The 13,032-nt window shown below is 40.8% G+C and overlaps 2 protein-coding genes across 2 annotated transcripts; one reads left to right on the forward strand and one right to left on the reverse strand.

Moving 5' to 3' along the window:
* The first annotated feature begins 1,350 nt into the window (after window positions 1–1,350).
* Window positions 1,351–4,800, forward strand: cldn18 (claudin 18). Its single transcript, XM_071491731.1, has 5 exons — window positions 1,351–1,740; window positions 3,183–3,347; window positions 3,786–3,939; window positions 4,026–4,139; window positions 4,329–4,800. Exons 1-5 carry the CDS (start codon window positions 1,521–1,523, stop codon window positions 4,423–4,425), a joined length of 750 nt encoding a protein of 249 aa, XP_071347832.1. The 5' UTR covers window positions 1,351–1,520; the 3' UTR covers window positions 4,426–4,800.
* Window positions 4,801–5,964: 1,164 nt separating this feature from the next.
* selenof (selenoprotein F) lies at window positions 5,965–12,968 on the reverse strand. The gene is made up of 5 exons (XM_071492452.1): window positions 12,811–12,968; window positions 11,579–11,746; window positions 8,017–8,080; window positions 7,451–7,500; window positions 5,965–7,222 (listed from the first exon to the last, which is right to left on the reverse strand). The coding sequence occupies exons 1-5, from the start codon at window positions 12,856–12,858 to the stop codon at window positions 7,091–7,093; spliced, it is 462 nt and encodes a 153-aa protein (XP_071348553.1). The 5' UTR covers window positions 12,859–12,968; the 3' UTR covers window positions 5,965–7,090.
* Window positions 12,969–13,032: the final 64 nt, after the last annotated feature.

Here is a 13,032-nt window from a genome sequence, read left to right on the forward strand (position 1 = left end):
ATGTCGATGTGAAGTTGGTCATTTTTTACCATTTGTATTTGGGATGATCCAGATCACTACATTTTTTTTTTTACTGTCAGTAATCACATGAGCTGTAATGAAGTGGTTATCAGGAGAGGTTTGCTGTCAGAGCAGTGTGTTTTCACCTTTCTGACTGCCTGAGCTCTCTTATTTAAACAAACTTCCTCTTAATCTCCTGATAAGGTGCATAACAAAGACAAAGGAGAAACAGATATTTCTATCATGCAAAAGGCAGAAGTCCACAGAAAGTGAGCGAACGTGAGATGAGCTTTTCTCGTCGTGTTTGGTGACTATGAGTTTTGTTCTGTGTGTCCATGTGTGTGTTTGTGAGCGAGAGCGAGCCAGGCTGATGATAAGAGAAGAATAGAAACTTCTCTCCTTCCCAGTTGTTGACAAAGTGATAAGGTGGAAAGCTGAATCATGGAAATCATATGAGGTAGCTTTTGTTTCACAGCTAACGCAGAGAGGGAATGAGTCCTCGCACTGAAACCACTGCGCTTTAGTCCCAATGTCCTGAATCAAAGTCAAGAGAGCGAGCTGACAGATGATGTTACATCAATGTCTTTGGGTGACGGCCAGAGGGTTTTTTTCCTTTATCAGAAAACAGACAGCAGAATGCAACAAGTGTCCTTTGCTGGACATTAATTAGGGATGTTGTAATTACATAGTGAGCATCTCAAACCCTCAGCCACCAGGACGCCCAAGTCCAAGGGTTTTCACTTGACACCTTCAGCGCGGGAAGAGGGGCTGAAAGATGAAGTGCCAGATTTAAAACCCTCAAAACACCAAATCTTTATTAGTTCACATGTCGAGGGATGCAGCGCTATAGCAGAGCTTGACCTCTGACCTTTCTGTGGATGTGAAAAGAGGTTTTATGTTACTGGTTTGACTTGTCATACCTAATTTTAAAGTAACTTCTTGAGGTCTGATGAACTTCTACATTGTCTGAATGATTGTGAATATCCCATTGTCACGTTTGTTCTTTTTGTCCATGAAGTCAGACATGATATAGTCACACACTCATTTCTGCCTCATCGCTGTGTATTTGCTTGTCTCTCTGCATCATTTTCTAGTCAGCACTGCAAATTACAGCAGAATTTACTCACAGAGACCAACCCTGAAAGGCTGATGGAGTCGGCGAATCAGTTTCCTGTATTTACATTTAAACGGTTAGTTATCATTTAGGTGCCAGGTGTGCCTATCACCACTGTGTCCACACCTCTCAACATAAGGCAGCCCAACCCATACCGCTGTATCACCCACTGGGTGAAACCCAGCCGCCTCCGCCCAACGCCACCATCACTACAAAGTGCCACTTTGCCCGGTTTCATTCTCTGCCTGCACACCACACACCCACTCACCTTTGACACCTTTACTTAAACGCATTCTCACATACGCAGCTATTCTTTAGGTCATAGGATCTTTATCTTTCTCGACTGGACACAAACCACACTGTGCCTCCCTGGTACACTTTCTAATTTCTGAAAGAGAAGACCACAATGGCGCCTTCAGTTCTGCAGAATGGTGGATTCCTTTTGGGCTTGATCGGTGCAGCAGCCCTCATCGCAGCCACAGCCATGAACAAGTGGAGTGTGAAGGACAGGCAGGGGGACGTGGTGACATCTGTGTACACCTACAAGGGTCTGTGGCAGGACTGTGAGACAGCGTCCTCTGGATTCACTGAGTGTCGCCCGCTCTACGGCCTCCTGGGCTTCTCAGGTAGGACATGACTCTCGTGTCTATTTAAAGAAGGTTTATTTCCTTGCTGTGAAACATATTCAAACTGTGTTAAGAATTAGTCGCGTTCACTGTCGGGGCTACAGTCACATGAGAGTGACGCACTGGGTAACAAAACTTTAAGAAGTTGTAACTAAACTGCTTTAAAAGACGAGGGTTCCAGCAGCAGGGTGAGGAGGAAGCTCTCTCACTTCCTGTCAAGATCCAGGAGGGCCTAACTCGTTCTTCTCAAACGACAAGACAGGAGGTTTTTAAGGTGGAGGGATGAGTCTCTTTCAGTTTCATAGGGTTTGTGATGGCATTACAAGTTCTGCAACAAATACATATGTCATATTGTCATGTAGTATAATGTTTGTTAATTTCTGAGACCACATTAAATTATGAAGATAAAATGAGTTAAAAGTGTTGATAAAAGAGGTTTAAACACTTTGATTTGGTGCAAAGAGGCAACTTGGGGCTGATATTGTTAGATTAAAAAAATAAATAACTGGGAAGGTGCTGTCACTAAGGTGCTGAAGGGATCATTAAAAAAATAAATTAAAATAGATATTGTTTTAAAATCATTTTCAGTCTCAGTTTCTGTGGTCCTCATACAAACTCTTGTTCCCGTGTCCAGCCCACTGCTATCAGTATTTGCACTGTGTTGCAGTGCATTCTGGTCACTATAATGGACACCCAGACTGAGAGTTGGTCAATACAGTTATCAAACACAGAACAAACAACATGCACAAGGCTGGTTTCACAGCTACACAACACACCTACTGCAAGAAAATACTCACCACATTATCAAATGAAATTCACTGGCGATCACATCATTCTCTAATGAAGCTTAAGCCGTAAACGATATAAGGTTTCACATTTAAATACAGGTCAGAGTGCAGGTTATTGTACAACAGCTGGATTAAAACATCCTTTTATAAAGAGGACCTAACAGGAAGAATCTTCTGAATCTTTTTTTGTAGATGGTCATGACTTATTCAGAGGTTTCAGAAACATCCAGCGGTAGTTGTTTATTTGTCTAGAAATTTGAGGGTTTTTCTAACCTGTGGGGATTTACAGGAACACAAGGTGGATTTTATAGACTGATTCCACTATTTGTAAAGCAAATTTGTTTATGCTTAAATTTGATGACTTTTAGGACACCAGTAAATAAATAAAAATAAAAATAAAAATAAAAATAAAAATAAAAATAAAAATAAAAATAAAAATAAAAATAAAAATAAAAATAAAAATAAAAATAAAAAATCATTCAGATTTTTCCCATCAGAACGTAATTCTTGGTACTGTGTGAGATAAAATTCACACATTGGGCCGGGTGCCTTGGGAGAATTTGGATTCATGACCTCCTGGGTCATGGGCTCGAGAAACATCCAGTTTAGCTTCACTGATGTAACATCTCTGAATGTGCGTTTTCTGCCCACTAGGTGCCTTCCAGGCTGTGCGCGCCCTGATGATAGTGGGCGTGGTGCTGAGCGTGCTCGGGGCAGTGATATCAGTTTTCTCCCTGACCTGCCTCACAATGAACAGCATGGAGGACACCACCAAGGCCAAGATGAGCCTCACTGCTGGCATCATGTTCATCATCGCTGGTATGGCTAGAAATACAGATATATACATGAGTAAAGCTAAAAAGGAACATCTGAACTTTTAGTTCACCTCTACCATTTTCTTTGTTTAAATAATCAGATTAGATTAGATAAGAAAGTCTTTATTGTCCCTGAGGGGCAATTTGGTTTTCAACAGTAGTCAACACAACCAGTACACATCATAAAAAAGGAATATGATAAATATAGTGATAAAAACAGAATAAATTATGAAGCACTAAGAGCCTGTGAGTATTTTTTTAATAGCAATGACAAACTTCTTATGTTTAGGGGGTTGCATATATTAACGTTTAGGGGGTTGCATATATTAACGTTTAGGGGGTTGCATATTTTAACGTTTAGGGGGTTGCATATATTAACAGTTTCTCCATGAAGTAAATGAGTCACTCAGTTCCTGTCTTTGTCTCTGTGCCCCTCCCTCAGGTGTGTGTGGCATCGCAGGAGCCTCTATCTACGCCAATCAGATCGTGGCCAGTTTCAGGATGTCCAATTACCCCAACTATGGTGGAGGAATGATGGAGGGAGGGATGGGGATGGGTGGAGGAATGGGTGGAGGATTCGGAGGAGGAATGCCCACGTAGGATATTACGTTAGTATATCATATCTTTCACATGCTGGATCTACATCTTGCTTTGCTGAATTGTGTTTATCTGTTTTCACCAGATACACGTTTGGCCCCGCACTGTTTATCGCCTGGATAGGAGGCGGTGTCCTGGTTATTGGTGGTATCTTGAAGTCTCTGGCTTTCAAGGAAATGGTGAAAGATGAAAAACCACGGTGAGTTCAACACAGATTTATGTTGATAGCAAATGATGAGAATGTGCCCAAGCTTCTTAAACTAAACTGAACTTGTTTTGTCAATTAAGCTCAGTTATTACTTGCATCAGTCTTTTCGTGTGGTTTTACAGAAGATACATCATCAAAATAGAATCACCTTCATGCTGTGTGTTACCTCTTGCCTTTCAGTTACCCTGGGGTCGCTTACAAACCACAGTCCCGCGCCAAAACCGACCCAGGTGATCAGCACTCAGAGGGTGGCAAGGCACACCAGAACTATGTGTAACTTCAACCACAGCTTCAGCACACACACTTTGTCTTTGCTAAGGTGTGTGCTTCTTAGCTATTCAAAGGCAGCATGCTTCTTGGATGTTTTTTTTTTTTTTTGTGTGTGTGTTTTCAGTTGCCTCATATTCATATCATATGCATTCAATCTTTACTGTCTGATAATGGTAATAAGCCTCATATCTGAACAGAAGTCCAGCAGGTGTAATAGAAACAGGAGTTGTGGCAAAAAAAATTATTTTCATATGCACATCTTGGTGGTCATGAGATATTTATAAATGCACAGATACTGTATGTAATTGATGCTTCTTTTTTACTTCAGTTTTATTCAATCATTTTATTTTTATGTTTGAAAATAAAACACTGATTTCTGAAATGTGTGTCATGTGGTTCCTGTTTCTCTGTAAATGTCATTAATGGTGCAACATGAATGTACCAGTTCCTGAGTCCCAACAGGAAACTTGACTCATGAGTGAAGGTGTTTTCAGGAGGATGTATTCATCTGTCAACATCGCACTTGTTTTTCTGTGTATTCAACTAGCGGCAATGATTCGCTGTATTTAAACCGCTTATAGCTCCTCTCCTCAGACAGAAGATGTCAAGATGGAAGGTAAAATCTGAGCAGTCTGACTATTTTACTTGTCTTTGCTGATGGAGACTGGTAGCTGTGGGGGAGTAACAGGATGAAAAAAACACTAGAGGTAGTGGCTCAGTGCCAATGTGTCTCTTGAGGTGATACACAGTATTTTTGTAGTCTATCCTGCATTTTCATGCTGCACATTTCTGTACTGGAAACAGGCAGATGGTTTTTCGTTCGGCCTCCCCTTCAGAGGATCTAGTAGAGAAATAAGTGACAGATCTGTTTTACAGAGATAAATAAAATCTAACAGGATCTTTTTTAAAAAAGGCAGGAAAGCTTTAAATGGTGATTTAAAAAAAAAGAAAATCCTATTTTGAAGATAACATGGACCTTCAAATAGCCAAAAAACTGTCTCATCTCAAATATAGGTATTGTGGTACCTCGGTTATATATAGATTTTATCTATATATTTTATTTATCTTATAAATTTAAAGTTCCCTCCACTCAGAAATGTGCTTTTGTTACTTCACTTGGATGTTTGACCTTTGCTGCACGCACAGATCAAGAGTTGGGTGAGGGGTCTGTTTTTTCAATTAGATATAATTTAGAGAATTGTTAATTAAGTACTTGAATGTTTTTTGTAGGAAAAACCCGTAACACACAAATACACATAAATCTGGAGAGCATCTCCGAGGTTACATCCACAGTTAGCAACCCAATGACCAAGCTTGTTTCCTAAATCATCTTGTGGACCTGCTGGCAGTGTGCCCCCATCCACCCACCCACCCACCCACATCATTGAGCTGCAATGCTGTTTCACACCACTAGATATCAGCAAATCCATGTCTTTGGTTTCAAACTCAGTCTGAAGTCTGCCACTTACAATGGAGTCATCTGCTCAGGGATAATGTGATTCTGTGGCACTTTCCATTAAATAAAATGATACACTATTGGCAGAGAAACCGTCAGAGACTTTGTTTATTGTTGCATATTTAAATCTCCACCTCAAAAACAAGCATCCAAAATAAATCCAGTTTCTCTTCAAAGCAGAAGATGCAGAAAAACACAAATGTACATCAGACCTCACATCCCAACACTGGTTTACTGTGAGGTCTTCACTAATATGTGCCTCAGCAAAAACATCAGCATGTTGAAAGAAACTAGGTTCATTCAGTCTTGCTACAAATCCCATTAATCACAATGTTGAGCGTTATAAAAAATAATTATACAAGAATATCAGACAGACACAGGGGGAACAGAAACTCCCACAGACAGACGAAGAAACAGGTCATGATGTACTATTGGTTAAGTCTTCTTAAACCTCATGAAACAGGTTTCATACATGATTCATCTGTAATGTTGATCATTATTTGGGTGTGCTGTCCTTCTGGACTCTGTGATTATGTGGTTTCATACTCATAAGTTATTTGGTAAAATCCTGACAAGAAATTTGTGAATTTCAGATACAAAACAGTCATAGAGAGCAGTCATTAAACAACCGCCTATCAAGGCCGAGTTGTGTACAAATTGGTAAATAACTTAAGGGTCAGTTCAGCCAAACTACAAGAAAATATTCTCTTATTTTATTAGCCTCTAACAATGCAGCTAACGTTTTTGTTTAATTTGCTTAAGTTTAAAGTATATGCCCTTCAGATTTCTGGTGTAACAGAATTAAAATGTGAATGGAATTTCATTTGTGGTCCTTAAAACACTGGAAAATTACATTTACAGCTGCAGATCTTTTCAGAAACAGTAGTTAATGAATACTGTTGACATCGTGTTAGGTGGTAAATGTACAGTAATCAGGACAGTTTCGGGAAAGACAAGTTGCTGATGAATATTTTAAATGTCATTTCATTTTTCAGTGCTGTGAGCACCACAAATAAAATTTATTTTACCTGAAAGAGGAGGCACAAATCTCAGAGACCAACATCTCACTGCCTCAGCACATGAAACAAACTATCTGCACAGATATGTTCAAGAACAAGTTGTAAAACATGTTTCCGTTTTAAATTTGGAGGAACTGACCCTTTCACTACATAAAAAAAACCCAAAAAAAAACAAAACAAAAACATTGGACTCGTATCTATATCCGGTCTAATTTCTCACTTAGGAACTCCTCCACGCTGTCTGTGTTCCACTTGAGGATGCTGAGTTCTTCAGCGATGTTCCCGTTATCGTCCAAAAGCTTTAGTACAGGATCTGAGCCTCTCACGTACTGCAGTGTGGGAGGGGGTGAGAGAGAAAAGGAGGAGGAGTGTTAAGAAGGCAGGTTTAACCTCAATACAAATGAAAAATATTCAGAGACATGTTTGTGAGTCATCTGATCAACATAATCTGATTTCTTAGAAAATTACTTTTTTCCAGATGAAGTTTAATGTGTCTAATTACGAGAGTATATCAAACATCATTTTAGCACATCATCAACACAATTCATCATCCCTACCTTGATCTGAAGACCCTTGAACATCTTCGGCTTTTCGCTCCTGACAAAAGCTGAGGAGATAAACACACTGGTTAGACAAATGTCAGGTAATGAATCAGTCAATTAGCCTTTCTATTTTAGTACTGAGGTCTGTAATTAGTGACAACTGCAAAACCTCCTGAGAATGCAGCGTTAATAGTGGAGGAGACAGTTGAGAACACAGGATGCTACAGCTGAAGTAAACAAACGACAACCATATGGCACAGACAGGGCTCCAGACGTCTCCCCCCATACTGAGGCGAGCTGCAGTAACTCCATCAACGTAACCTGACACTGAATTAACCAAATGTTACACTGAGCAGAGATGGGAGGTCTACTCCCAAGACACACAGGATAAAAAAACTTCAAAAGCCTGTTTGAAAACCAGCCCGCAGGCGCTAAAGACCACCTACTGCAAAAAGGGATTTCAAAAGGATATATTTTACACTTATCCTCATTGATCGAGACACAGAATCACCAAAGGCACAAGCTCATTTTCAGCAGATAATATGTATCACAGTATAATCACATCCCAACAGACAACTCACCTTGGACTTGAGGGAACCTCCCCAGTTTTCATCCACACACCTCGAGGATGGCGCCAGCATAAAGCTGTGTGCAAAGAAACAAAGTGTAAGGTAGTCCATGAAGAGGATCCCCTCCACACCCACACACACATAAATGCCCGCACAGAGACAGAATAGACTGTGGCCCTGCTGGTTGCCTGGACGCCTGGCCTGGAGGAGTAATTTGATTCAGGCAGACTGATTCATAAATGTGTCCAGGCGACTCCTTGGGGGTCATTAAACTGAGAGCCTGTGCATATGGAGCAGGGCTGATGGATGGTGGTTTGTGCAGGGCTCACTTGTAATCAAACCTCCAACACCAATACACAATAAGTTAGAGGAAATTGGAGTGTCGCTGCAGTATTTCAGACCCATGCTCTGCTCCCTGTTTTCAGGGAGGACAGTGGTAAATGGCCTGGTCGGCTGGTTCACACAGCAAATTAAATTCAGCATGCAAAGCTGAGATCCTCTCCTCTTCCTTTCTTCCTCTGTGCTTCTGTAAACAATCCAGCACTGCTAAAATTGAATCTTGTGCTTTTCGTTTACCACATATTGCAGATCAGAGACAAGTCACAAGAATGTAGAAAACTGGAAACTAGGTAACAAATGATGGACGTCTCGACATGGACTCAGTGGGAGTATTTTAACATTTTGAAATGCCCCTTAATTAGCTGGTCACCCTGACTATCAGTGACTACAATACCAAAAGCATTAAAAGTATGACCCTCTCCATGGCCCTGTTCAGACTTGGTATTAACATCCAATTACAATTAGACAGCTCTAAGTACAGGTGTGAACACACCTAAGACGCATTGAGGACGCATTTGAGATCCCGTCACTCAGACCACATTCAGAGGTGGTCCGGGCCACATGTGGCCACATTCTGTTAGTGTGAATGTAAACGCGTCCTGGGCCACACTGAAGGACCGCCCTACTCAGCTGACGTTGACAGTCGAATAAGCCCCGCCACAGTTTCACAAAAAAAATTTACAATTTCAAATGGCTAAAACCTTATTTCAGTGTAGAGCTGTCTGCAGTACACTGATTCGCTCAACCCTTCTTGCCCCACCCTCTCTCTCACACACACACACACACACACAAATCCATCTGTCATTAACTGGCTAAAAACAACAACGCATACGTGTTTATTTGCATATAGAGTGGGGAAGTGAGATCCAATCACAAGTGGCCACTCGATGTCCACTTCTCTAACCTCTAGTCATTACCTGGTCTGAGCAGGGCCAATAACATCCATCCATCTATTATGCTATAAACCTTGCAGACAGAGGCAGAGATAAACTATGTTCACTACAGCCTAAAATGTTCAAACATCAATCTTAAATGATGTAGTACTGTCAATAAAAGAATAAGCCAAACAAATGAGACAAAAGGTTAACAAGAAACAAAAGGTCCTGATAAAATATGAGCAGCAGCTGTTGCCCTTTTAAGTCTAACAAAGACCAGTAATCTTTGAGATCACAACAAGGACTTTAAATGCCAAAAGATGTCGGTTTAAGGGATTTTTTTTTTCTTAGCCCATCTCCCAATAAATGCAGGATTTCTACTAGGTTCATCAAATTATATTCAAGACCTCCATAATACAGTATAGAAGGCAGTTTAATACATTTTTCATTGTCATATGTGTCAAAGAATGATGGAAAACCAGTAGGGACAATAAAGTTGACAATTATTTATCGAGTACATACACTTCTTGACCTTTATGTCACATTTCTGTCAGTACTTCCCAGCTGCACAAAATTATAATAACATTTCCTAATAATATACTTGACCTGGACCCAGAGATGAAAATAGATGTATGCAATAATCAATTTTAAAAAGAATTATTGAATTTAGGTTAGTTTAAGTCCTGAAAAGCCTGCAATCACAAAAAAAGCAAAAAAAAGTTCAATTTAAGACTTTTTAATGCCTCCCAATGGTGGAATTCAAAGTATTTTAAGACTCTAAGACCTGCAGATATAAAATAATTTATTATAGCTGGGAGCAGTGTTACTCTAAGGTAAATGGTGAATTTGGTGGGGACTGTTTTCAGATAACCAACTGTTTCTCTAGCAAGTTACTTATGGCATTAAGGTAGGGTTGATTTATTTTGAATAATTTTTGAACAACAGTGAAACTCTTCAGAAGGATAAGCTATATTGGCCCTTAGCTAGACAGACAGCTCTTGTCAGTTGGATGACTTCATTGGCCTTTTCATTGGATTTGTTAGAAGAAAAATATAGAATATTGTCTGACCTATCCTTTAAGGCTTTAAAGCCCTGTAGTGTAGGCTTCTCATTTTACTGTCATCAACTGTAAACCACATGGTCCTGAGAGACTCTCAGAAAGGTTTTCCTACTCTACAGAGACATACTGTAAAGCGGCACCCAAGGGAGCTGAGGTGCTGCCATGCGCTGGTGCTCTGCAGAGAGGCACACATTTGAAAATGAGTAACCGAAATGCCCTCTATGCTCAGTGAATCTTACTAATCGACTAGGTTGCGCAATACGCCATTTCTCAGAGGGTTTAATGACACGGCACTGATGTCAATCGCAAGACTCAACAAATTCTTAAGGCAGATAATTGTTGCTGTCTGAAGAGAAAATGTGCTTAGTGACACTGTCGTTTCTACTGGTACCATCATAGTGCAGCTGGAGACAGCCAATTGCCCTTCTAAGTGACATTTTCACTCAAATCATGAGGACCAAGGGGTAATCTTTCCTCTAAGAGTCTGTCTGAAGCAGAGTTATCATCAAGAGGTGTAATGAGGTGTGCACTACACTTTTCCAAGGTGCTGTTGCTAGGATACCACACACGCTCTGGGGGCTTTGCTTAATCAAAGAAAAATTACATTGTTTTTCCACCATCACTTCACTCAGAGTTTATCCGTCAGAGCACAGCAGGGACTCCTTCTGAATTTCCTGTAATCACCAGAGCAATGAGCGGCCAGTAACACCTCCTCACTGGTTACAGGAAGGTTGTTACTGCAAAACTTGACATATCAACCCCATGGGGAGTGTCAAGCTGGGGTTAAGGAGCCTCGACTCTGAACATGAGAGAGAAAGACTGACAGAGTTTGTGTGTGGCGGCTCAGATCTGATGCTCAGCTGCAAACAGTGTCAACAGACCCAGTGACAGGAAAGCTCAAACCAGGTTGTTTTTAGTAGCAGTTCAAATGCTGGGGAATGTGAGCCTGTCAATAAACGTGGCACATTCTGACACAGATGTCCTCAGAGTGCTACTACTACACACCGAGGAGCCCATCCTCTGTCGAGCTACAGTAAATGACTAGAGACAGCATACAGATCAGCGCAAGACTCCACAATTAATTAACTGTCTGTTGGGCATCATCAGATTTATCAAGTCTAAGTCATGCAGCACAAACAGTAAGTGCCTTTCATTTTATCGTTTTACTGCAGGCACTTTTGTTAACCTTGTTGCTGCATCTCCTTTAAAGGTTTTTGCAACATGCTTCACGCTGTGACTGAATCTAGACAGGCAATTACTTTCTGTTTGTCTGTTTTGTGAGCTCTGTTGTTCCCTTTACCTTGCGCGCTTCCATCTGGGCCTCCTGCTGGCAGCACTCCCGGCAGTCAGGCTGCAGCTTGGTGAGGCTGAACTCCCCAAGCAGGTCACAGGAGCTGCACAGCAGGTTGCTGGAGAAACCCAGCTCCCTGCATGCCTCCGACGACAGCTCGGCACCATATGCCGACAGCTGGAGAGAGGAAGAAGGAGATAAAAGGGATGTAGTGGGGAAAAAATTATTAAGTGCTTGCTCACTCCTTATATGCAGACACACAGCACAGAAGCAAAATGGGTGACTAATCAAAAAGCCTGACATTAGGATCTTGTACAGTGTTCTGCGTCTAAAGTGTAATAAAACACTGAAATGGTGACCAAAATGTAATGTGAGCATAAATTCTACAAAAAAAAACTACAAATTGTGTGTTCAATACAACCAATGTGGGGTTTACTTTTCTGTGGCCTTAAAGACAATAGTGCTGCAACTACAATGCTACCATCTATTGATCTACCACGTCCTGTGTTCATTTAAGAAAAGTGAACTCTAATGTTCGTGTGATTTATAATACGGGAAAAATACATGCAATACTATATAAACACTGCTGCTATTTTCACTTTATGATTGTTACTTGATGATTTGCTGACTGACAACTACTCAATAATTTCGATACAATCCTTTGTTACAAGAGATTTTACTGACTGATAAATATGTGGGTGAACAGGTAGGCCAATCAACAGGATATTTCAGTCTGAAGTGTGTTTATCATCTTTACTGCAGAACAACAAAGTGTACAGCTGCTGTTGAAAATGTCCAAATGACAGTGACTAACAGGAGACTCAGCTGCTGTTGCTGGGCAAATTGTTTTGTCAGCTTTTCCTGGACATGGAAGTTAATGAGGACGCTACCAGTTATTGTTTCGCTTTCAGGATACATTATCTTTGCTAATACGGTTCCCCTATTACTCTAACGTTTACCCGGTAAATAATATTTTAGGATTCACTCTACCGAGCAGGGCACGGTTTTTGAAGGGGATAAGTAAAGTCTGTTAGCATAAACAAACTGAGGATGCTCCACTTCATCGACACATAGCCGCTGAGGTTAAGCCACGTCATTTTGAAGCTCCGGGCAAAGCAGGATGCGGTTCACAAAACTGCACGTAACGTTAGACGGCTAACAGCTTCGCCTCCCATTTGCGTTAATCACAAAGCAGCTTAGAAAGCGGCAACAACTTTTCGTTTTCAGTGTTATTAACTCACCGTTTGTAAAAGCGAGAGGAGCCACAGGAGATACACCTCTCCCGACATTTTGGAGCTTTGTTAGTGAAACCCGCTTCAGAGGACCCCTGTTTTTTTTTTTTTAGTGCAGGGAAACCCCGTCGCGCCTGACCGTTAAACCCCATAACTGACCAGTTCAAATTCAAAATAAGGTCGATCCTGCAGAACTAAAATATACATGTATCTTATATACATGTATTTACA

The sequence above is a fragment of the Trachinotus anak genome, unplaced genomic scaffold (assembly GCF_046630095.1).
Source record: "Trachinotus anak isolate AG129_WGS33_773 ecotype Australia unplaced genomic scaffold, CSIRO_AGI_Tana_v1 ptg000012l, whole genome shotgun sequence".
Classification (NCBI taxonomy): domain Eukaryota; kingdom Metazoa; phylum Chordata; class Actinopteri; order Carangiformes; family Carangidae; genus Trachinotus; species Trachinotus anak.

Coding starts and splice junctions, on each gene's coding strand:
- cldn18 (XM_071491731.1), top strand. CDS start 1,521: ATGGCGCCTTCAGTTCTGCAGAATGGTGGATTCCTTTTGGGCTTGATC. Junction 1,741..3,182: donor CGGCCTCCTGGGCTTCTCAG/GTAGGACATGAC, acceptor TCTGCCCACTAG/GTGCCTTCCAGGCTGTGCGC. Junction 4,140..4,328: donor GTGAAAGATGAAAAACCACG/GTGAGTTCAACA, acceptor CTTGCCTTTCAG/TTACCCTGGGGTCGCTTACA.